The sequence below is a fragment of the Hippopotamus amphibius genome, chromosome 8 (assembly GCF_030028045.1).
Source record: "Hippopotamus amphibius kiboko isolate mHipAmp2 chromosome 8, mHipAmp2.hap2, whole genome shotgun sequence".
Classification (NCBI taxonomy): Eukaryota; Metazoa; Chordata; class Mammalia; order Artiodactyla; family Hippopotamidae; genus Hippopotamus; species Hippopotamus amphibius.
The window spans coordinates 2,942,324-2,966,767 of NC_080193.1; the positions used below are offsets into that span (position 1 = coordinate 2,942,324).

Here is a 24,444-nt window from a genome sequence, read left to right on the forward strand (position 1 = left end):
GTTTATTTTTGTGTATGGTGTTAGGAAGTGTTCTAATTTCATTCTTTTACATGTTGCTGTCCAATTTTCCCAGCACAACAATCTGATTTTAAAATGGGCAAAGGACCTGAAAAAGACTTTTCCAGTGAAGACATACAGATTGCCAACAGGTATATGAAAAGATGCTCAACATCACTAATCATTAGGGAAATGCAAATCAGAACCAAAATGAGGCATCACCTTATATTTGGTAGGATGATTATTATCAAAAAGACAAGTGCTTCCAAGTGTTGGCAAGAACCTGGAGAAAAGGGAACCCCAATGCACCACTGGTGGGAATGTAAATTGATATAGCCTTGCTGGCAAGCAGTATGGGGATTCCTCAAAAAATTAAAGATAGAACTAACTACCATATGATCAAATAATCCCACATCTGGGTATACATCTGAGTCCCGGGAATCACTGCCACATGCTTTTAGGTTGATTCACCCATTGTCAAAACCTCTGACGCAGCCCACTCCACAGCCCTGCCTGGACCCCTCTACATGCAGTGCTCCTAGAACCACTCCTTCCCCTTTCCTGCATGGGCTACCTCGGTCCTGATGTGTCATATAAAGCCTAATTCAGATTACATCTTCCAGAGAAATATAGAGCTTGGGAACCTAGGAAAAGCAAAATTACTCTCCTTTCAGGGGATATAATTCCTTGGTCAGAAATCTTATCTGCTCTGTAAGGGACCCTCACTCCCTATCCTCCTGACTTTTCTGGACCCTTCACCTCTTTCCTTCCTCCTTCTCTGTCCGATTCATCTCTCCCTAATCCTCACTCAGCCTGGTCAAATCTTCTTAAAGGCCTTGTCTTTCCACTCAGTGAACACACTACTCTCCACCTCCAATTTTCACCCCATTTCTCATCTCTCGCCACACCTTCTCACACGCCACCTGGTCCAACATGACTGCTGGAGGTCCAGGGCCTCAGAGCTTCAGAAAAGAGGTTTAAAGGTCCTTCTGGCCTCCGATAATGCTCCCCACCTGCTCGAAGCTGGTCATTAACCCAGAGCTCATGTAGGAAAAAGTCCATCCCTGGGTTGGGAAAAGCAGTGCCTACAGTCATGGCCAGCACGTTAAGCCCCAGTACCGTGACTGAGACCCCAGGCCCTCCTGAGATATCAGAGCGCATCCAAAATGCTGCCAACATCTCTATCATTGTCATCTATTTCATGGTGGTGATGGCTGTCGGGCTGTGGGTATGTAGGAGCTTAGTTGGGTGTTCAGGGTGGGCACAAGTCTTGGGGGGCAAAATGTCTCAGGGAGGGAAAACTGTGATGTGATGAAGCTGAGAGGACATTACCAGCTGTCACACATTTCATTGTCCTTCTTTCACAGTCATTTTCTCAGATGTGACATCAATAATGCTTGCACTGGGCTAATTTATTCTTCGAACAACCCCATCGTGTGAACGGGGCCAGCAGTGGGACTTCAGTCTTATTCTGTTTGGCACCTCCAGCACATGGCAGAATGAATAAAGATGTTGTTTTGTTACCTCATTTATTTTATTTTTCTTTGCTCACTTTCTAACTTAGTTGAGTTGGATGCTTAATTCATTTACGTTCATTCTTTCTTTTAAGTCATGAGCTGGAGGCTGCAAATTTTCTTCCAAGCACAGCTTTAGCAATCCCTCACATTGTTTTCCTCAACGAAAATAAACAAAGCAATGAGGAGAGAAGTTGAGGAATATGACTTCTTACAGTTCCTTGGTTTCTGTGAAGCTGTGATTTTGAGGTCCTTTAAAAATTGGTGCTAAATCACAGTTTCCAGGATGATGTTTCTCTGTAGGAGTGCTGGAAAAGGTCAGTTCCGTCAGCACACTGGCCAGAGCATCTGGGGCGTCTCAGGGGCACCTGCTGTGGTTTGACCCTTACATGTCTTCCCTTCTGCTCAGGCGACGCTGAGGACTAACTGGGGCACTGTTGGAGGCTTCTTCCCGGCTGGTCGAGAGGTGACCTGGTGGCCGGTGAGTGGGTCAGAGCTTCCTGGAGATAAATTTCCAATGTGTGTGTTTAAGGGCAGATCAAGAAAACATGGGGAATGCTGATCCCTTCTGAGGTGCATTGGTTGCCTACTTGCTGGTGTGTCTCTTTTCCTAAACCCCTGACCTCAGAGCTCTGCCCTGTTGTTCCAGTAAACGATCGTACATCACCAATTATGAGAGCAGATGCAGTATGGCTTTGGGGAAGAGCCAGTTCGGCCCTGCTTTAACCCTGGTCCTCATCAAAAATCTCCGGTCTTGGCTCCTTCCGATCACCAGCACGTTCCTTCCTTGGTCCCCGTCCTGAGCTAACGCTGCTGCCCCTCTTGTTTGGATGAGCATCCCCCCTATGCTTCCCTCCTTCAATACCCAGCTCAAACCCTGCTTTCTCCGAGAACCCTCCCCCTACACAACCACCTGCATGTCTAGTCCTCTGTTCTATGCAGCTATGATGGCGGATGTGTGTTCCCTGTGATGGTCGAACGCTGACGCCCCTGCGATTCTTACCCAGATGGTGTCTTCCTTGCCGTGTTTGGATGTCTGGCTTCCTTGGCAAGAGTGTCATTGCAGCAGAGGGTGCATCTTCTTCTCTGAACCCATATAGCGTCATCAGTGGGTTGGGTACATGGGTATACAGTGGGTGCTCAGCACATGCTTCCTTCACAGATCTGCTGACTAAGTGGTATGAAGGTAGGTGGGAAAGTAGGAAATGACCTGGCCAGGCGACTAAAGCAGACCAACTGCAAGCTTGAAATGGGTATTTATCAGGGAGTCCAATCAGACAATGCCTTCTTAGGACTGTTTTTATGAAACATTCAAGGCTCAACCAATCCCACAGCCACAAACAAGCTCGATCCCATCCCCTGTCCCCATATGCCTGAAGAGAGAAGGTGATCTTACAGAGGGCTGAAGAGGTGAAAACAGCAGAAAGAGCACTGCAGGGGTCCCGCACTTCAATTCACTTCCGGCAGGACTAGCGCTCATCCGTGCTCATTCAGGAGATCTCTCTTGATAACTGAGAATTAAGAACAGTAGACAACGTGACAGAAAGGAAGGTGGATGCGAAGAGGGTCCTTAGGGTCAGGAGAGTGGAGAGGAATTCCCTCCTACCCAGCTTTGGAGTCCTTGAGGCTGACTGAAGTGTCCAACAGGAGGTCTGGCAGTTCTTGGCCAAGGACAAGCTCAATTCAGAGTATCCAAGTAAATAGATTAATGTTCCTCTAAGAAGGGGGTCAGAAAACTTTTCCATAACATGCTAAATTATAAGCATTTTAGAGTTTATGGGCCATACAGTCTGTTGCAACTACACAATTACTGTTTTAGCGCAGAAGCAGCCTTAGTATGTGAAACCAATGAGTGTGGCTATATTCCAATAAAACTATCTATGGACACTGAGACTTGAATTTCATATAATTTCACACATCCCAAAATATCATTCTTCTTAAGATTTTTAAAAACCATTCAAAAATATGAAAACATTCTCATCTACCAACCATGCAAAAACTGGTGACTGGCAAGATTTAGGCCATGAGCTGTAGCTTGCCAACTCCTGCCCTAAGGAGAAGTGATGAAAACATCTCAACATTTAACTGCTTTCAAGAAGTCTGATTTGGGACTTTTAACGCTGATCCTAATCTGTTCTCTTGGATTCCAGATGGGCGTCTCACTTTTCACCAGTAACATCGGCAGTGGCCACCTCGTGGGGCTGGTGGGTACAGGAGAGGCTTCCAGAATTGCCATTTCAGCATTTGAATGGAATGTAAGTAACATCATAGGTTTTTTCCTTTAAATCAAGACTCTAGGTGTGCTTGTCTGGGAGTCTGTATAGGGCAAACTCCTCTTTGGTTTTTTGCTTTTTGTTTCTTGGTTTTTTTTAAAGATAGTTGTTTTTTTTTTTAATTTATTTATTTATTGGCTACATTGGGTCTTTGTTGCTGGGCGCGGGGTTTCTGTAGTTGCGGCGAGTGGGGGCTACTCTTCGTTGTGGTGCGCAGGTTCTCATTGTGGTAGCTTCACTTGTTGTGGAGCATGGGCTCTAGGTGCATGGGCTTCAGTAGTTGTAGCACGCAGGCTCAGTAGTTGTGGCGCATGGGCTTAGTTGCTCCTTGGCATGTGGGATCTTTCTGGACCAGGGATCAAAACTGTATCCCCTGCATTGGCAGGCAGATTCTTAACCACTGCGCCACCAGGGCAGTCCCATCCTCTTTGGTTTGATTTTTTTTTTCTCCTTCTCTTAACCCACCCCTTGATTGAACCTCCGGGCCTTTCCTGTGTGGCCCATTCTGCCTAGGCCATTCCAGTCACATCATTCCCCACCTCTCAGATTTCACTAAAGCAATTATTCCCACCAAGAATGTCATTTCTATATCATTTAACCCCCACTTTCACTTGATCTCCTTGATCATTTTTTTTTAATTCTTTATTGGAATATAATTGCTTTACACTTTTGTACCAGCTTTTGAGGTACACCACAGTGAATCAACTGTATTTATACATATATCCCCATATCCCTTCCCTCCCGCGACTCCCTCCCACCTTCCCTGTCCTGGCCCTCTAAGGCATCACCAATCATTGAGTTGATCTCCCTGTGTTATACAGCAACTTCCCACTAGCTATTTATTTTACAATTGGTAGTGTATATATGTCTATGCTACTCTCTCATTTCGTCCCAGCTTCTCCTTCGCCGCCCGCCCCTCCAACCCCATGTCCTCCAGTCCATTCCCTGCATCTGCATCCTTATTCTTGCCCTGTCACTGGGTTCATCAGTACCATTTTTTTAGATTCCGTATATATGAGTTAGCATATGGTATTTGTTTTTCTATTTCTGGCTTACTTCACTCTGTATCACAGACTCTAAGTCTATCCACCTCATTACATATAGCTCCATTTCATTCCTTTTTATGACTGAGTAATATTCCATTGTATATATGTGCCATATCTTCTTTATCCACTCATCTGTTGATGGGCATTTAGGTTGTTTCCATGTCCTGGCAATTGTAAATAGCGCTGCAATGAACATTATGATACATGTTTCTTTTTGGATTATGGTTTGATCATATTTTTAATCAACTTTATTTATTTATTTACTTAGGCCCTGAGGCTTGTGGGATTTTAGTTCCCTGATCAGACATTGAACCTGTGCCCCTGCATTGAAAGCGCAGAGTCTTAACCATTGGACTGCCAGGGAATTCCCACATCCTTTAATCTCTCATTTCAATCTCTCCTCCCTGAGCTATTACACTATATACCCAGTTCTGAATTAGATGCAGGAAATTTAAAAATGTAAAAGTAATGATTCCTTCTTTTGAGAAGCTCACATCCCAGTGGGAGAGACAGATAAACATTCACTGCAGTGTAGAAAGTACAAGTAGAGAAGAATGCATGGAGTTTTGAGAGATCTCACACAGAAGGGGCATCTTGGCACGTGTCCAGGGAGATTCCTGGGGCTGATGCCAGATGGATGGGCAGAAATTGACCAAGGAAGTGATAGCATAGTAAGGAGTGAATGATTTAGAGGTAGTAGATCGAATCTTTAAAACTTGGTGGTTGAGTTCCTAACTGTTCTACTGCTATCTCACCAGTAGAAGTTGTGTCTTCTTAAATAGATCCTGATCCTTTAAGGACAAGAGACCGTCTCCTCTCATCTCACTCACACCACCCCATCATCCAGCATTTGACTGGGCACATGCTACAAATATCTCTTGAGCTGACTGAGTTTTTTTCAGTTCTAGTCTCTTATCCTTTCTAGTGTTTGCATGTGCATGTATACGCCTATGAGTCAGAGGGAGATGCCTACGTGGAAGAAAGTTGGATTAGAGCAAAACTGTAAACACACCATTCCTGGATAGACTCAGAAAGTGACCTTGCATCAGCACAAATAACTGTGCTCCTTCCTTGTTGAAGATTTTGTCCCTAGTTTTACTTTAGTAGTATCAGAGACTCCAGAATGGACCCAGCCTCCTCACATGCCCTATGGTCTAGCTTTTGTTTTGATAGTGCCATGGACTTCAGAAGGGAGCCAGCCTCCAGAAGTATGGACAAATGCCCTATGGCCCCAGCGATTATCAGTTTGCTGAGGCTCTTTTAGCCTGTGATCTTGGGCTTCCTTAATCTCTGTGAGGCTCCAGTTACCCCTCCATAAAACTGAAATAACTGTGTTTATCACCTCTGCCTCACCTGGTGTTGTGAGAACAGCATGAGTGATATAAGTGAAGACTGTGTAGACATAAATATTCATGTACGATTATACCATTATCATTATTATATATGGCAAGATTGGGGGGGGGGGGACACACTGGGAATATTCCTCTATCTCTAACTTTCTTTTTCATTGTTTTGTCACTCTATACAATTCCTGACATTCAAGAATAATTCCTTTTGGCAACAATTGTATGAACTTCCAGTGGTCCAGCGAGGCTCAGATCTCTTCCTGCCTGTCCATTTTCCACCACATACCTTTCGTCACATTCTAAGCCTCAGGAAATGGTGACCTCTGAATCAGGGAAACAGAAGATAGGGACCCACAGCTGTCTTGGGATCATAATTGGTTGAGTGGGACAGGATCCCAGCAAACATTTTATTTTCAGACTCAGAGGTTGTGAAGGGAAAAGGCCCACAAGCCAAGCCTCTCTAACTTCACACTCTGTTCTTGGTTTCTTGTAGGCCTTGCTGCTGTTGTTGGTTCTAGGGTGGTTCTTTGTCCCCATATATATCAAGGCAGGGGTGAGTATCCACAGGTGTTCTCTGGCGCATCTGTCAGACATTCGTTTACTCACTCATTCTTTCTGCTCAGTCACGAAACCTAAGTAATATCATTCGTCCCAGGATTTCTGGGCTCACATTTACATAAACAACTAAGTGCTGCCAATTTCTCTTGAAAACGGCTGCAATTGCTGTCCTTTTGCTGATCACTGTTGTAGGGTTCCCATTCTCCCCACACTCTCACCAACACCTGGTATTTTCCTTTATTCTAGTGTTTGCCTTTCCGACAGTTGTAAGGTCATTTTTTTTTTAATGAGGGGTAGGAAGTGTCATGCTCTGGTGGCTCCCCTTCAACCTGGGTGTTGCCAACCAACTGGGGCGCCGCTCTGCCTCCCTGAGCCTAGCTTCCACACTTATTCCTTCTGCAGTGGGTGTGCAGGCTGAAGGGTCCTATATCCTGGGATAATTCCTGGGATGAGGGCACCCAGGGGGCAAGCTTTCTCGTCTACTACCTCTGCAGGTCAGCATATATTCCCCCTTTGCTCTTCCTGAATCCTTTCTAGTTCCAGGCTTGAACAAGCTCTGCTCTCTTTGGTGCAAGAGTCCACACCACAGAACTCATGCATGTGTTCTTGGACATAGCTTACCATCTTTGAGGGGGCTCTGCACAGTTTCTGAGCCCCAAGAGTTCCCCTTCTTGTTTTTGATAATATTATATAAATGTTTATTTGGCATTTTTTTTATACTGGGAGAGATGAAATCATGAGCTCAATCTGCGGTGAAGGAACCAGAAAAATGTCCCTTTTAAGCTGATCCCATAGCTGATCTCATATTTTGGTAATGATAACCCTAATTTATATTGTTTTTACTAGACTGCAACATTATTGCAGAAAATAATAAAAATTATTCATGAGTGTCTACCCTGCATTTGGTGTTATGGTAGGTATTTGACATCCACCCTCACATTAGAGCCTCACTTTACCAGTGAAAAAAAACAGAGGTTCAGAGAGATTGTCACTTGCCAAGGGTCACACTTCCAGGAAATGTCGGATCTGGGAACAGATCCCAAGATGGGCTGATTCCCACGCCTGTGTCCATTCCAGCCTTGCTGCCTTCCCAAGGGGCTGTGCCTTTCTGACTTGTGTCTTCTCAAGGTGCCACACACAGTTACATGTTTAATAAGTGCTGTATGATCTGAATGCTCCGGACTGGGAAGGTGAGTCCCTGCTGATGTCTGTCTCTGCAGGTGATGACCATGCCGGAATATCTGAGGAAGCGGTTTGGTGGGAAGCGACTCCAGATCTACCTCTTTGTCCTCTCCCTGTTCATCTGTGTGGCTTTGAGAATCTCAGTGAGTTCAGTGCCCTCCTGGTATTTTAGCTCCATGAGGGAGTGCTAAGATCAGAGAGCCTTTAAAGGTCAAGCTGTATGGATATTTTAAAACTACCTGGGGTCTCTCTACCAAGATTTTATGCAAAAAAAAAAAAAAAGAAAGAAAGAAAAAGAAAAAGGAACTTCAGAGACCCTGCACTCGTAGAGAAAAAGATTTACAAGTCATGAGAGGCTCCAGAGTGTAAACCCATCCTTTCATTAAGGCTATGAAAGGAAATGGATGTACAGAAAGAACAGAATGTCTCATTCAAGTAGCACATCTATTTAGTGGTAGCACAGCTATTTAGTGGTAGCACAGCTATTTAATGGTAGAAATGAGAAGGATTCTCTAGCCCCTTGCCTCCCCCCTGCACAATAACCTCTTTATTCTCTTTGTAAAAGCCACTCTAGGTTTACCTTTTCCTTTTCAGCTTGATTATCTGACATGCAGACCTGAAGGAAAATGTTTTGTATTATTACAATGACCTTATTTAAATGTACCCTATTTTCTCTGAGATCGTCTCTACAAAACAAAGTCACAAATAAGTGTTAAAAGAATCCTAAAGTTTTTTTTAACAGCTAAATCCCTTGGAGATAATCATTGAGGAAAGAAGAAAGGAATCTGAAGATTCAGCAGTATCTGTAGAAAAAGCTCCTCGTGTATTAGCGACCGAGAAAGTAATCTCCTGCAAAGTTATGGTCTAGGCAGTTCATGAGAGCAGAAGCTCTCCCTCTTTATTGCCCCTGGGTTGAGCTAAGCCATGACTGGAAGTAAACCAGCTGCTTAGAGTAGATGGCATGAGCCTTCCTAACACAACATGGGCATTTCCCAGCACTTATGACAAATTGTGGAGCTCCATGTAATGAGGAACAAGATTCTGGTTCACTAGGAGTTCACCACTCGGTTAAAGGTATAAAAATTTTACAAATGAAATAGCACTTTATGACAATATATGCAAATATATTAAACTAAGAGCTGGACTAGAGTGTGTGGACATACAAGAAATATGCTGTGGACACCCAGGAAAGGGGTGGTAGTCGGTGCTGGGTGGCATTGGAGGTCGTCATCATTGGTGGCTTAGTTGCCCCATGGCATATGGGATCTTAGGGAGCGAACCCACATCCCCTGCATTGGAAGGCAGATTTTTCACCACTGCACCACCAGGGATGTCCCTACCTCTGCATCTCTTGATCCCATCTCTTCTCAATGTCTCTGGCTATTTGCTTCAATAATTACCCTCCTCCCATCATATTTTACCTCCTACTTTCCGCTACCCCAAGCATGCTCAAGTATCTTCCTTCCTGACAATACCCATTCCCCTATTCTGTATCTCCTCTGTCTACTCCTCTAGTCTTTATTGTTGCTTTTCTGCTGGCCAGCATGAAAGAGTAGTCGACACAAGCTACAATGCAGATATTTCTCACCTTCTCTTCACTCACTCATCTTTCCTCTCGATGGTCAGTCCAGTAATTGATCCTCTGAGGATGGGGTCTAGCTTCTAAGGGGTTCCTAATTGGATTGTAGAGATGACATGTATACTATAGTAAGTATTCGTGGGAAGTCATCAGTGAAGAGCTAAGCAATGCAGCGCATGTTTCTTTTCCATCCTGACTGTCCCCTCTTTAGTCAGACATATTTTCTGGAGCCATATTCATCAAGCCGGCCTTGGGATTGGACCTTCACCTGGCAATCTTCATCCTCTTGGCGATCACAGCTATTTACACAGTCACTGGTGAGTCCATTGCATGTTTAGCTCAGTTACGCTGTCTTTGGCTGATCTCACTCCAACCTGCTGTTAGCATCCTTGGTGTTAGCCTTGTCACTGCCATGTAAGGATATACTTTTATTTCCATTGTGAGATTCAAGCACAGACCCAGAAACATAACTAAAGCAAAGAAAGCAGAATCGTCAGTATTAAGTGTAAGCACCTAATGATGTGGTGGATGGGATGGGGAAATGGTGACTTGGCATAGCTATGTGTTTGGTACCTAGATTGGCATTTGGAAGCCAGCATATCTTACACATGGGAGGTCAGGATAAAAGAGTAGCTTAGACCTGAGACTGGTGAATCCAAGGCAGGGCCCAAATGAACACACGATGCCAGGACACAGAATCAGGAAAGGAAAGTTGGAGCAGTGGGTTGGTTGTGGGAGGAGGTGTGTGGTAATAGTTCATGCAGGCTTTCATGAACCAGGTACATTGGTGAAGTGCCTCACGCATACTAATTTATGAAAATTAAACTATACCAGCTCAGTTGGAAAAATAAAGAAAAAGTAAAGCTGGAATAATATAGTCCTGAAGGCATTTTTAAGCACTGAGCACATGTTTCAGAATAAGTGAGAGATAAGGGCATAAATCTCCTATATTCAGTATCCATCTTATTTCCCCATGACCCTCTCATAAAGGAAATATCTTGTTGACTGAGACTCTGTGAGCCTAGAGTTGAAAGAGAAGTTTTTGCTGTTTGAACAACACTGCAGCAAAACACAAGTCAACACCCACATCTAGTTCTCGACCAGTGTACAATGATATATTCCAACACCAGAGCAAAAATGGTTTTGCCCAGTTTTTTGGGAGCATGTGTGCTGTGCTAAATGGAGTGAACTGAGGGATCATTAAGGGAAACTTTCACAGTATGAAAACTTTGTCTTTTCCCCTATTTAATACTCAAAACTCACACAAAGATGGAATTCCACTATAATTCATAGAAACTGAGTCAAGGCAAAGCAAGGGTGAGACTTCCCTGGAGGCACAGTGGTTAAGAATCTGCCTGCCAATACAGGGGACACGGGTTCAATCTTTGGTCTGGGAAGATCCCATATGCTGAGGAGCAACTAAGCCTGTGTGCCACAACTATTGAGCCTGTGCTTTAGAGCCTGTGAGCCACAACTACTGAAGCCCACGTGCTGCAACTACTGAAGCCCGCGCGCCTAGAGCCTGTGCTCTACAACAAGAGAAGCCACCGCACTGAGAAGCCCATGCACCACAACGAAGAGTAGCCCCGGCTCTCCACAACTAGAGAAAGCCTGTGCACAGCAACGAAAACCCAATGCAGCCAAAAAACAAAAATAAAATAAAAGGCAAGGAAGACAGGAGAATCAATGAGAGACATAACTACTAAGGAGATAATGATGCCAAGGGGAGCTTGTGGCCCATCCACAAGTTTTTGATATGTTTTTTGTTGAGTTATTTCTAGGGTTTGGGTGGAGGAGAACTCAGAGGTGACAGCAGATAAATAATGACACATGAATAAAAGGTCCTGGTTCTTTTCTTTCTCTCCACAGAGGGCTTGGCCTCGGTTATTTACACAGACACCCTCCAAACGATCATCATGCTGATAGGTTCTTTTATTTTCATGGGGTTTGGTAAGTGGTAACAGTGAGCAACGCCCTGGGGTTGGAAATCATGGGACTTGCTTCTGTTCAGTGTGACTGCTCTTGGCCACTGTTTCCCAGTTCTATCTGTCACATTTTCCAATCATTTATATAATTCACATCATCAAAATGTCTGCCCAACTTCTTTCTTACTGTACTAACTCAGCATGAGGAAGTGATGGAGAACTTTACCTCCTTTAAGAAATTATTGTTTAAAGGGAGCCCAACTCGAGGATGGAAGATGCCTTAGAGGACTGGGGTGGGGAGGGTGGGGGGGACTTGGGGGGGGGGAGTCAAGGAAGGGAGGGAATATGGGGATATGTGTATAAAAACAGATGATTGAACCTGGTGTACCCCCAAAAAAATAAAAAAAATAAAAAAATAAAAAAATAAAAAAGAAATTATTGTTTAGATAAATTATTTTGTTTAATCTTAATATCTTTGTGTTTGGAATGGACAAAATTAGTACCATTGAGTTGACAATTTTATGAAAATACTGATGCATTGGTTTCAATGCACAGATACCTTTCATTTACATAGACTCATTAAATGAAGGATTAAATATTAGGAAAATTTTCAATAACTTAATATTAATTCATTATGGCTGTTTACTTATTTAATACTTATTCTATTATTATGCATAACAAACATAGGTTGGATTTTCCTTTATGACTCTCACTTATTAGTATCATCAGTTATTCATTCTTTTTTTTTAACAGAAACATTCTTTTTCTAAATTTATTTATTTATTGGCTGCATTGGGTCTTTGTTGCTGCACGAGGGCTTTCTCTAGTTGTGGTGAATGGACAGGGGCTACTCCCTGTGGTGCGCGGGCTTCTCATCGTGGTGGCTTCTCTTGTTGTGGAGCAAGGGCCCTAAAGCACAGGCTCAGCCGCTGAGGTGCGTGGGCTTAGTTGCTCCACAGCATGTGGTATCTTCCCGGACCAGGGATTGAACCCGTGTCCCCTGCATTGGCAGGGGGATTCTTATCCACTGTGCCACCAGGGAAGTCCCAGTTATTCATTCTTTTAAGTCATGCCAGCAAGTACTATTGATGAATCTAATTTACTAATTTTTGTTCTCTTCTATTACAGCTTTTCTTTTTCTTTGCATAGGAAATCCATGCACACAGTAAAAAGGATATAGGGAGAAACAAATGCCCTTTCATCCTTCCCCGTCCAGCAGCCACCCTGCTCCAACACCCACTCCAGCTGCACCGAATGCAACATTTCCGAACATGCAGGTACCTCATCACAGAAGATGCATGAGGCAAAAACTGATAGAACCACAAAGACAACAAATCTACAGTGATAGTTGATGACTTTGACAGAATATGGATGCCATAAGCCACGTGTGGCTATTTAAATTTAAATTAATTAAAATTAAAAATTCAGTTTCTCATTTGCCTAGCCATATTGCAAGCACTCAATATATGGCTAGTGGCTGCCATATTGGACAGCACAGATACAGAACAGTTTCATCATTGCAGAAAGTTCTATTACACAGTGCTCCTCCAGAAGCAACTGCCAGTACCAATTTCCTGTGAACTTTCTGCTTGGCCAGAACGTCTGTCATTCTTATTCATAGTTCTTTGGTTTCTGGCCTCAGCGATGCACACACTGGCATCAGCCTCTCTAAGATTCACTTCTCCTGTCCTTATGGGAGGACTTTCTCATCTCCTAGGTCCTCCATGTATTTTTGTTACAAACCATATTTCCCTACCAGAACAACTTCCTTATATTGTCTGTATCCTCCACTAGGTTGAGTTTCTGCCTTGCACTTTCATTTTGCACATAATCCCAGCACAATGTTTGGCACGCACAAACATGTTAGTGCTAAATTAAATAACTAATGAAGCAGTCAACTGTCAACCTCAACTCTACAAATGTAGAGTTGTGATGTCGACCACTCTAAAACTTACTCTGATGAATTTTGTGTCATTTGAACCTATATAGGTTATCCCAGATGTCTGGGCTCATCTTTCTAGGGTTTCCATCCATTATAGCTCTTTTCCACTCCTGACTAGCTTTTCTAGACCCCCCTCCCCAGTGGGCTTAGTTTCGCTATTACCCCTCACCACACATAATCTGCTATCTCCAATGTCTTCTCCTTATCCTTCCAAATTTTTATTGTAACATAGAATACAGTATTGCTTCAGAAAACAAGAGTGTCCATAAGGTCTGGCCACCCAGGCTCTGTATGGGGAAGAGAGACCATGGCTTCTGGTCTCTCTTCAGATGAGTTGTGGCTTTCTGGTGGCTAATTCTGTTAGGCTCACTCTGTTAGCTTATCATCAGGTTCATTTCTGCCCCGGGTGGTCATGAATCTGTTGGATAACAGTGTCATTTTTACCACAAGTCTAGACACTAAATCAAACCTTCAAGAGCACCATAAGAAGTTAATGGTGATTTGCTTTATGTACTTTGCGAAGGGAAATCTGAGTGCATGGCCAATGCCAGTAGAGGTACTAGAAAGACATGGTCTTGGGAGAAGGACACTGAGGATTGACCAGGCTGATTGCAGGTGTTTGGGTACCTCCACCACAAAGGAATAATTATGAACACCAGGTGTCTTAGATGTTTCTGTGAAACATTTCATCTTATCCAATGCCTTTTCAGCTTTTGCCAAAGTCGGAGGCTACGAGAGTTTTACAGAGAAGTACATGAATGCCATCCCAACCATAGTCGAAGGGGACAACCTGACAATCAGCCCCAAGTGCTACACTCCTCGGGGAGACTCCTTCCATGTGTTCCGAGATGCTGCCACTAGGGATATTCCATGGCCAGGAACAATATTTGGAATGACCTTCATAGCTGTGTGGTACTGGTGCACAGATCAGGTGAAGGGGGGGGGGCAGAGGGGATACATGAATATGTTTATGTTCTTTTTCTTCTCATAGAAAAACATCTAGTTTCTATTTCATACACACACATGCATATCATTTAAAGTGCATCAAGGCTTCTCTGGTGGCACAGTGGGTAAGACTCTGCCTGCCAACGCGGGGGACATGGGTTCGACCACTGGGCTGGGAAGATCCCACATGCCGCGGAACAACTAAGCCAGTGCACCACAATTACTGAGCTTGCGCTCTAGAGACAGCAAGCCACAACTACTAAAGCCTGCGCGCCTAGAGCCTGTGCTCTGCAACAACAGAAGCCACCACACTGAGGAGCCCGGACACCGCAAACAAGAGCAGCTCCTGCTCTTCGCAACTAGAGAAAGCCCCCGTGCAGCAAAGAAGACCCGACGCAGCCAATAAATAAATAAATAAATAAATAAATTTATAAAGTGCATCAAACACTTCTACAAGGCTTGTTATGAAAAATAGTTGTCTGGTGTCCCAACTTTCTACCCTATTTCTTGTCTCTCAAAGGCAAACAACTTCACATCCTTCAGTTGTGTTTTTTTTATCTGTATTCCTATTCACAAAATCCTTGTGCTCAGTGTGTAGTTCATGAACAACTGGCACGGTCATCACTGTGAAGCTCATTAGAAATGAGTGCTCTTAGGTGTATCCCCACCCACTGAATCAGAATTTGCTCATAAACCTGACCCCCAGGTGATTCAAATAAACACTGTATTGCTCCCTCTTCTTTTTCCAGTTTTAGGCTTTTTCTATTGGCTTCCCATAATGAGAGATGAGGGTTTCACTCTTTCAACTTTCCACACTCCATTCCCCACAGGCACACCTCCTGTTCATCTATCTTCCGAATAGATCCAATCCACAGTTTTGGCAAGATCTGCATTCGATGTTAAAATTTCTGTGACTATGTAAGTATAACTCATGGCTGAGCTACATGAAATTCTCTGATTTTTCTTTAGCTTTTTATTCTCCCTAAAATAAATAATTCTAAATTTTTTGTTTAAAATTTTCTTGGTGATTGCTACTCATTCAATAACAAACCCCCAGCAAATTGCCTAAATCTCCTCTCAAGACTTGCAAACACATCAGGTATTCTATGAGGTCTCCCTTGTTTTCTCACAGAGCCTTTCACCTCTCACACACTGTCATGCTTGGCGCCACCCTAACCTAGAACCCCCTTCGCTACCGTATTTGGGATTTCCTTTGCTTCAGTCTTGGGTTATATTTCCTATTTCCAGTATTCCACACCATCGTTTTTCTTTGTTTAATCCTTCTTTCTGGGTTATTGAATTCTCCAGGTAATTTCTGAGAAAGGGAGGAGATATTGTGAATTTTCATGTTTGAAAACATCTTCACTCCAACTCTCCCTAAATTGATCCTCTGGCTATGTACACATTTATAGGTTGGAAATAATCTTCCCAAAGTCATAGATTCATTGTATTTTGACTTCCACCATCACTGGTGAGAAGCCTGAAGTTATTCTTTTTTTTTTTTCGGGGGGGGGTACACCAAGTTCAATCATCTGTTTTTATACACATATCCCCGTATTCCCTCCCTTCCTTGACTCCCCCCCCTCGAGTCCCCCCCACCCTCCCCGCCCCAGTCCTCTAAGGCATCTTCCATCCTCGAGTTGGACTCCCTTTGTTATACAACAACTTCCCACTGACTATCTATTTTACAGTTGGTAGTATATACATGTCTGTGCTACTCTCTCGCTTCGTCTCAGTTTCCCCTTCACTCCCCCGCCCCCTCCCATACCTTGAGTTCTCCAGTCCATTCTCTGTATCTGCGTCCTTGTTCTTGTCACTGAGTTCATCAGTACCATTCTTTAGATTCCGTATATGTGAGTGGGACTGTAAGTTGGTACAGCCACTATGGAAAACAATTTGGAGGTTCCTTAAAAAACTACAAATAGAACTACCATATGATCCAGTAACCCCACTACTGGGCATATACCCAAAGAAAACCATAATCCCAAAAGAAACTTGTACCATAATGTTTATTGCAGCACTATTTACAATAGCCAGGACATGGAAGCAACCTAAATGCCCATCAACAAATGAATGGATAAAGAAGATGTGGCACATATACACAATGGAATATTACTCAGCTGAAGTTATTCTTGATCTTTTGGGTGCTACCAGCTTTTCTCTCTGGAAATGTCTTTCTTTTGTCCTCAGTGTTTTGAAGTTTCACCAGAATGTACTATTGTGTGTGGATTTTTTTTTTTTTTTTGGCTGTGCCTTGTGTCATGTGGGATCTTAGTTCTCCAATCAGGGATCGAAACTGTGCCCCCTGCATTGGGAGGGTGGAGTCTTAACCATTGGACCACCAGGGAAATCCTTGTGTGGATCTGTTTTTGTCCATTATAATGGGCTACTGGGAACCTCTTTGATCTGGTAATAGATGTCTTGAATAATTTGGGGGAGTTCTTTCTTCGATGGTTTCCATTTTGTTTTCTTCTATTTGGGACCTTCTATTTTTGGACGTTGCTCTTCCACAGCTGGTTCCCTAGTGTTTTTACCTTTTCTCCCCATCGTCCATCTCTAGGTCTTTTGTTCTACTTTCTAGGAGACTTTCTTAATTTTATCCTCCGGTTTTTCTGCCTTTGTATTTACAACTTCCAAGATATTTTTTGTTTTCTGGATGCTCCTTTTTATAGCATATGAGTTTGTTTTCATTTTGTTTTTTGAAGTTTTCTTCTCCCTACATAGTCTCTGTCAACTCAAACTCACAATTTCACAATTTTAACGTACTTTGAATCAATAGTCACGTGATGTTAGTGTTAGTTTCCATTTTCTTTATATAATAAGCTGATTTTCTCAACATATCTGCCAAAGAAAGCATCCTTTCACCATTTATTTGTGGGACCATCTTTATTATTTATATTTTGCCTCTGACTCCCTGACTTACTTCCTATAAGTGGCCTCACATTCTTCTTAGATCTGGGGGCTGAACCTGTTTGTCTGCTGACAGGGCTCCTCTCCTCACCTGTAATTTGTGTGGCCCCCCAACCATCCACTTCCAGCCCTCTGTCCAAAAATCCAAGCAAATGTTATTCCTCTCAACCATGATCTTACGACTTGTCTCTATGTCCAGTGGTTGTAGATCTTACCTCTTTGGGCCCCACTCACTGAACCCACTTATCTGAATCCCCCCTTAGAGAAGGTGGCCTGTGTTATATCTTCTGAATGTGTGAAACACTGTGGCACTGAAGTCGGCTGCTCTAACTATGCTTACCTAATGCTGGTGATGGAACTGATGCCCAACAATAAGAAAATGTCCATGCTCAGATGACTGGATAAAGAAAATGTGATGCTAGGTAGAGATAGATGGATGGATGCATGGATGGATGGATAGAGAGACACACAGGGGTGTAGATAAGGGAACCATATTCAACATTAAAAGGAAATCCTGCTGCCTGCAACAACATAGATGAAGCTGGAGGACATTACCCTGAGTTAAATAAGCCAGGACCTAAAGACAAATACTGCGTGACATCACTTATATGTGGAATCTAAAGAAGCCGAACTCCTAGAAGCAGAGAGTAGAAGGGTGGTTGCCAGGGGCTGGAGGGGAGGGGGGAGGGGGTAATGGGAAGTTGTTGGTCAAAGGGTACAAGCTTTCTGTTATAAGATGAATAAGTTCTGGAGACCTAATGTACAGCATGGAAACTAGTATTACTTACTTGAAATTTGCTAAGAGACTAGATCTCAAATATCATCGCCACAAAAAAGGAATATGGTAACTATCTGAGGTGATGGATATATGAATTAGCCTGACTGTGGTAACCACTGCACGTCACCTTGTACATCTTAAATACATACAATTGTTATTTGTCAACCATACCTTGATAAAGCTGGAAAGAAATCTTTGTGCTGGGATCGCCTCAGAGGCCAGGTCTATAGATGGGCCATAAGAAAGGGTTACTTACTTCCATTAATTCAGTTGTCTTCATCAAACCTCTCTTGAGCAATTCCATAGGCTGCCAGTCCTGTTCTTGGCCTGCGGAATACAGAAATGAACTAGATATAATTCCTATTAGAAGAATTCTTACTCCTCTGGATTCAAGACTATCCCTCAAAGCCAACAGGAGCATTTAGATGATGGATTTATCAATAAAAGAGTTTCATAACAATAAACTTATAAATTCAGAAGACTAGAAGTGAACTATTCATCCTGCTTTCTTTAGACCAGTGATACCCAAATAATAGACCTCAATCTATTTAACTCACCACTGTTTATTGAGTGCCTACTATGTGCCAGACACTGCTGTGTGTTCAGAAAACATCAGTGAAGTAGGCATGAAATCCCCTATCCCTTAAAACTCACATTCCAGTTTCATGAGATAGAAAGCAAACCACACATGTGAAATAAGTAAGTTATTAGGATGCTGGAAGGTGATCTGTGGTGAACAAAAACAGAGCAGGGTAAGGAGCTCTGTAGTGACCGGGTAACCTTGTACTTTAGACCCATCAAAAGTTGGCGAGCACTTCTGTGACCTTTCTCCTCCCTGACCCACGTGAGCATTGTCAGGAGGGAGGGAGCAGCACCCACAAGCGACATCACCCATCCGCCCCCTTCGACAATTCGGGAGGTCTACGGGGCATTACTAACAGGCAGAGGGAACTGAAGGGTAGTTGCCACAATATTTCAAAACTCTGCTTTGCCCACCAAAGACTTCCTCAACAGAACCTCCTACTAGGCTTTTCACTCTCCAGTTCCCTAAACTTCAGGGCGCCAAGAGTTCTTTCTTCCTGAAGAAAGATGGTAGAATATTGTTTCTTCTCTTTGAAATGATCTCTAAGTTTATATTTATAACTAGGATTCTATGCTGGATTATTTCAACACCAGTCAGCGAATGTTCCAGGTGACACTTTATCTTCGAACAACTCTGGTTTGGCAAGGCTCTCGTAGATCATGGTGTCCAGTTCCAAACTAGTGACTGCAGCCTCTCCCGGCCCCAGGACTGTGAGGCCTGATGCTGTCGGTCATGTTGGCCTCTCTCAGGAGCTCCCTGACCTCCATCTTCAACAGTGCCAACACCCTCTTCACCACTGACACCTATACCAAGATTAGGAAGCAGGCATCAGAGAAAGAGCTCCTTATAGCTGGACAGTGAGACATTCCTGGTTTATACCTAAAATTTCTCTGGAAAAAGGCAGATACAGAAATGAACTAGAGCCTCCTCCTCTTTGGGTTCAGTGAAACTAATTGTAGAGCTCTAGAGTGGGGGGAAGAGGCATTAGAGGACATTTAATCCAAATTTATCTTTTTAGATACAAAATTTGGGGCCATATTTTTTAAATAAATTTATTGACTGATTGATTTTATTTATTGGCTGAGTTGGGTCTTTGTTGCTGCACACGGGCTTTCTCTAGTTGTGGCGAGCAGGGGCTACTCTTCATTGTGGTGCACAGGCTTCTCATTGCGGTGGCTTCTCTTGTTGCGGAATACAGGCTTCAGTAATTGGGGCACATGGGCTCAATAGTTGTGGGTCATGGGCTCTAGAGCACAGGCTCAGTAGTTGTGGCACACGGGCTTAGTTGCTCCATGGCACGTGGGATCTTCCTGGAGCAGGGATCGAACCTATGTCCCCTGCATCGGCAGGCGGATTCTTACCACTGCCCCACCTAGGAAGTCCCATGGGGCCATATTTTAAATGAAATACTTGTTTTTTCCAGACTTTCAAATGCCTCTGACTGTTTCTTATTTCTTCCTCTCCTCACACCATCTCCCAAGCACATCTTCATGAAATTCCATCAGTGTTTTTCATGGGGTATAAACTTCCAACTTACTCTGATAGACTAATACATTGTCTCTGGAAGTTTCCATGTACATCTAAACCATGCACACACTACTACAGGGGAGTTTATCAACTGCATTCATTAAGAAATGGGGTGTAGGGGCTTCCTAGGTAGCTCAGTGGTTAAGAATCCACCTGCCAATGCAGGGGACACAGGTTTGATCCCTGCTCCAGGAAGATCCCACATGCTGGGGAGCAACTAAACCTGTGTGCCACAACTATTGAGCCTGCGCTTTAGAGTCCATGAGCCACAGCTACTGAAGTCCACATGCCTAGAGCCCGTGCTCCACATCAAGAGAAACCACCACAATGAAGAGCCCACGCACCATAACGAAGAGTAGCCCCTGTTCACCACAACTAGAGAAAGCCCGTGTGCAGCAACGAAGACCCAACACAGCCAATAAATTAATTAATTAATTAATTAATTAAAAGAAATGGGGTGTGAAGAGAAACTGACCACCTAATTAAAAGATTGTGCATTGTTGAATACAGTTACAGTTGCTTTAGTAAGTTAAGCACTTCAGGGGAAGATTCCAAGGGCTCACTTGGTCCAGATCTTGACACTGGATACAAGGAGAGGAAGAAAGATAAGCCATCTATGCTTTTGTGGCAGAAGAAGTGTTGGACTAGAATTCATCAGGCCCAAGATGCAGTGGTCCACTAAGAGGTATATGGTCTTGGTCCCCTTTAAGTCTCAATGATAAATTAATGAGTTTTTCTTTTTCTCTCTCTTATTAAATGTCTACTGAATCCCCGAATGCAAATATGAAAAAAGGACATATATGTGAAAAATAATTTCATGCTCTGTGGGATTTATGCCTTTTTGGGGAAAGTAAACCACTAATAAACATATTCTACACCTGATAACAAAAGGTGTTAGATAGAAAAGCAAAACAGGATTAAAGGCCAGTGGCTACTTAAGACAGATGCTCAGGAAGTCCTCTCTTGAGGAGGTAACATATGAGCACAACCCTGAAGGAAGTGTGGGAGCGAGTCCCATGGCTCTGTGTGGACGGAACAGTAAGTGCTGCATTCTTACAACAGTCACGTGTGTGGTGTATGCGAGGACTGCAAGGGGTGAGGTTGGCACGTGAGGAGCAGCTGGGAGAGACAGGAAACACAGTCAGAAAGGTAAAGTAAGGTGAGGTCATGCAGGGCCGTTTAAGCCATAACCAGACTTTGGATTTCATCCCATGTGAAATCAGTCCAAGATAAGAGAGTAAAGGAGGCATGTGGTTTGCTTTCCAGTGATGGTAACTACTAGGAGAGTGGGTGTTATCTACGGAATACTTATAGTGCTCTAGGCATTGTGCTCAGACTTCCTGTGGCTTATCACGTTTAGTCATTGCAAGGTTGCAGAGGTTTTGTGCCTCAGTCTCCTGCCCAAATGCTTGCACCCCTCTTCTCCCGAACCCCAGCTCTCTATTTCAGGGGAGCACAGAGTAGTGATAAGTTTTTACAGAAAGTCCAGTAAATTATCTTTGTTTGCTTCCTTGCAAACAAGCATAAGAATATTGCGGAATTTAGGAAAGTGAATCAGTTGTGATCGCTGGACCCCAGGAGCCTCCAATAGGTTTTTACTGTTTATCAATATTTTAACCAAGTTTTTCTACCTGTCAAAGTACTCAAATAGTAAAATGCACAAATTAGCATTTCTGGCCAATTCACTCAGCATTCTGGGATAGAGGATGTTTTCATCTCTAACCTATGCAAACTGACAATTTCTCTCATGCTAGGACAAAAGACCAAAATGGGAGTCTGCTTTCTTTATGATGCAAATAATTCCTTTTTAATAGAAATAGTGTGTTGTATTTTTAATTGATAAATTGCATAACTTGCAGTACTGATTAATCAATTGCTGACATTCGAATATTTAATCTCATAGTTGAAGATATTATGACTAATTATAGACAAGCAACCGCTTTATCAGAATTTTGCTGACAGATAATCACTAGGCATAGTATGGCTTCATGTGAGGTCATGGAGCTTGAGTTTATTTGGAAAATCCATGAATGGCCACAGAATGAATTCCAGAACTAACACATAGTGGAAGGACCAATAAGGCTTTTGTTTAATATTTAAATCCTTTTGTTTTCTCACCAGCCTATTTATCCTTCTATTAATTGTCATCAGCACTGTGTGGGTCCCCTTAGTACCGGTTGCTCAAATGGACAACTGTTCCATTACATAGCATCCATTTCTAGCTACCTTGGGCCACCAATTGCAGTTGTCTTCCTGTTTGCCATCTTCTGTAAGAGAGTCAATGAACAGGCAAGTGAAGATCGGGAAACTTTTCCCCTGTCAGAGAGAGAAAAAGTTATTTCATTCACTGGTAGAAAAATGCATTCTTTCCACCCTATTTGTACAACTCAAGGCCTACCTCAGTTTCAATTGTGGTCAGGGATAATTCCTGATTCTCACTAAAGTGACTTGATATATAGTCTACACTCATAGTACAGTCTTTGTATTTCTTACAGAATAGTATATACATCCTCAGCACAGAGCTGAGGAACAGGAGCTTTGGAGTAAGACTGCCAGGGTCTAATCCTGGCTGTACCACTTAATATCATTGTGATCTTAATTAAACCACTTGACTCTCTGTAAAATTAAGGCAATCACAGTGCCTACCTTAAAAGATTGCTATGAAGATTAGAAAAGATTTTTAAAACACGAAGTACTTAGAAGAAAATCTGCCATATTCATAAAGATTCAATATTTAAAATAAAAATATTTTATATTTTCATATTACAGAGCATGTCTCTAGGCAATATATTGTTATATTGATATTGTCAAATTAGCCACAAGGGTTACAGATTTCAATATTTAAAATTCCATGACATTTGAAAACAATGTAATTTCATATATTCATTTATATAAAAGTATACTATATAATATATGAATTAACCTCCATATTAATTGTATGAATCAATAAAATAAATTTTAAAATAAAAAAGATTCAATGCTTATGTTATGTTTATATTATGATGCGAATAACTGATTGATTGTTATGACCTAGGTACATTTAATCCCTTACTTGTTCCCAGGTATCAGCCTTATACGTATAATTTTCAGATGAGGAACACGTGCAGAGAAGTTACTATATATGTGCTTTCCATATGTTACTTAATATTAGTAAGTGGGATCTTGGGATTCAGACTAAGGTCTTCCTCCATCCAAAGCTCATCCTCTTAATTTCTATGCAATGCTGTTTTCCCTAGACATAACATCTTGACCAGGGGAACAGGGACACACATTTCTACTCCCACCATCTCAGAGAAAAAAAATGCTTTTAATTGTCAAAAGCTTGATAGAGCTGTTGAACTACGTAACATCAACTCTTCAAATTGTGTAACATAAGGCATAGTTATGTTTCCTCTCCAAAATAAATCACAAGTTTTAAAATCTATATATATGAAATCATAGTCAAGGAAAACTTCAGTTTGGGTCAGTGTAGGCAGTTGCGTCCTGGAGTGGGAGAACCAACAGTGGGATGATATTTCAGGACCACAGACAGCGACAGCCCACCGGGAACACATGCATTTTCAGATTTTCCCTGCTTTGATAACCTTGTGGTCAAGGTTAGCCATTTGTTGGCCCTCAGTGGAGAAAGCAGACTGAATGATAATTACGACTTACTCGAATGAGTGTCTCATCTTTTCTAAGTACAGTAATTTTACTCTTGTTTCTTCTTAGGGTGCCTTCTGGGGTCTAGTTACTGGATTTGTGATTGGCCTCATTCGTCTGATCGTGGAGTTTGCCTATGGAACAGGGAGCTGCCTGGCTGCCAGTCACTGCCCCCAGGTCATCTGCGGGGGGCACTATCTGTACTTCGCCCTCTTTCTCTTTTTTGTTTCCATACTGGTCACCCTGGGAATTTCCCTGTTAACAAAACCCACTCCTGATGTACATGTGAGTAACGAGGGATAGTTCTGCTCATTTTAAAAGGATTCTTTGCCTTCTAAAGCCTCCAAGCCCCATACAGTGGAATCACAGCACCACTAGAGCTAGAAGGAACCTAAGATATTATCATTCAGCCACTCCACAAAACAACGATTTGTACCTAGTATGTGTGGAGCACCAATGAATTAAGAAAGAGGGATTATAAAATGGGCTTCATCTACAAAAAACTTCACAATACAGTTGGGAGGTAAAGCGATACCTACATTAGAGGATACCAGGAAGAGAGTAATTAGTATTGCCTAAGATACTGGGGAAGACTTCACAGCAGAGCTGTCATCTGGGCTGGGCCTGTTTGGGAGTGAGTAGAATTTAATATAAGCATGAATGTGGGCACAGAGATTTTGTTTTTTAAAAGCACACG

General features: G+C 42.7%; 1 protein-coding gene across 1 annotated transcript; it reads left to right on the top strand.

Moving 5' to 3' along the window:
- The first annotated feature begins 1,090 nt into the window (after positions 1 to 1,090).
- LOC130858471 (solute carrier family 5 member 4-like) lies at positions 1,091 to 24,050 on the top strand. The gene is given in 14 exon segments (XM_057744935.1): positions 1,091 to 1,225; positions 1,921 to 1,992; positions 3,662 to 3,766; positions 6,670 to 6,729; positions 7,955 to 8,059; positions 9,707 to 9,812; positions 11,365 to 11,445; positions 14,073 to 14,293; positions 15,999 to 16,027; positions 17,377 to 17,586; positions 19,283 to 19,435; positions 22,227 to 22,285; positions 22,288 to 22,394; positions 23,817 to 24,050. Coding segments are annotated over 14 exon segments (1,677 nt in total).
- The last annotated feature ends 394 nt before the right edge of the window (positions 24,051 to 24,444 follow it).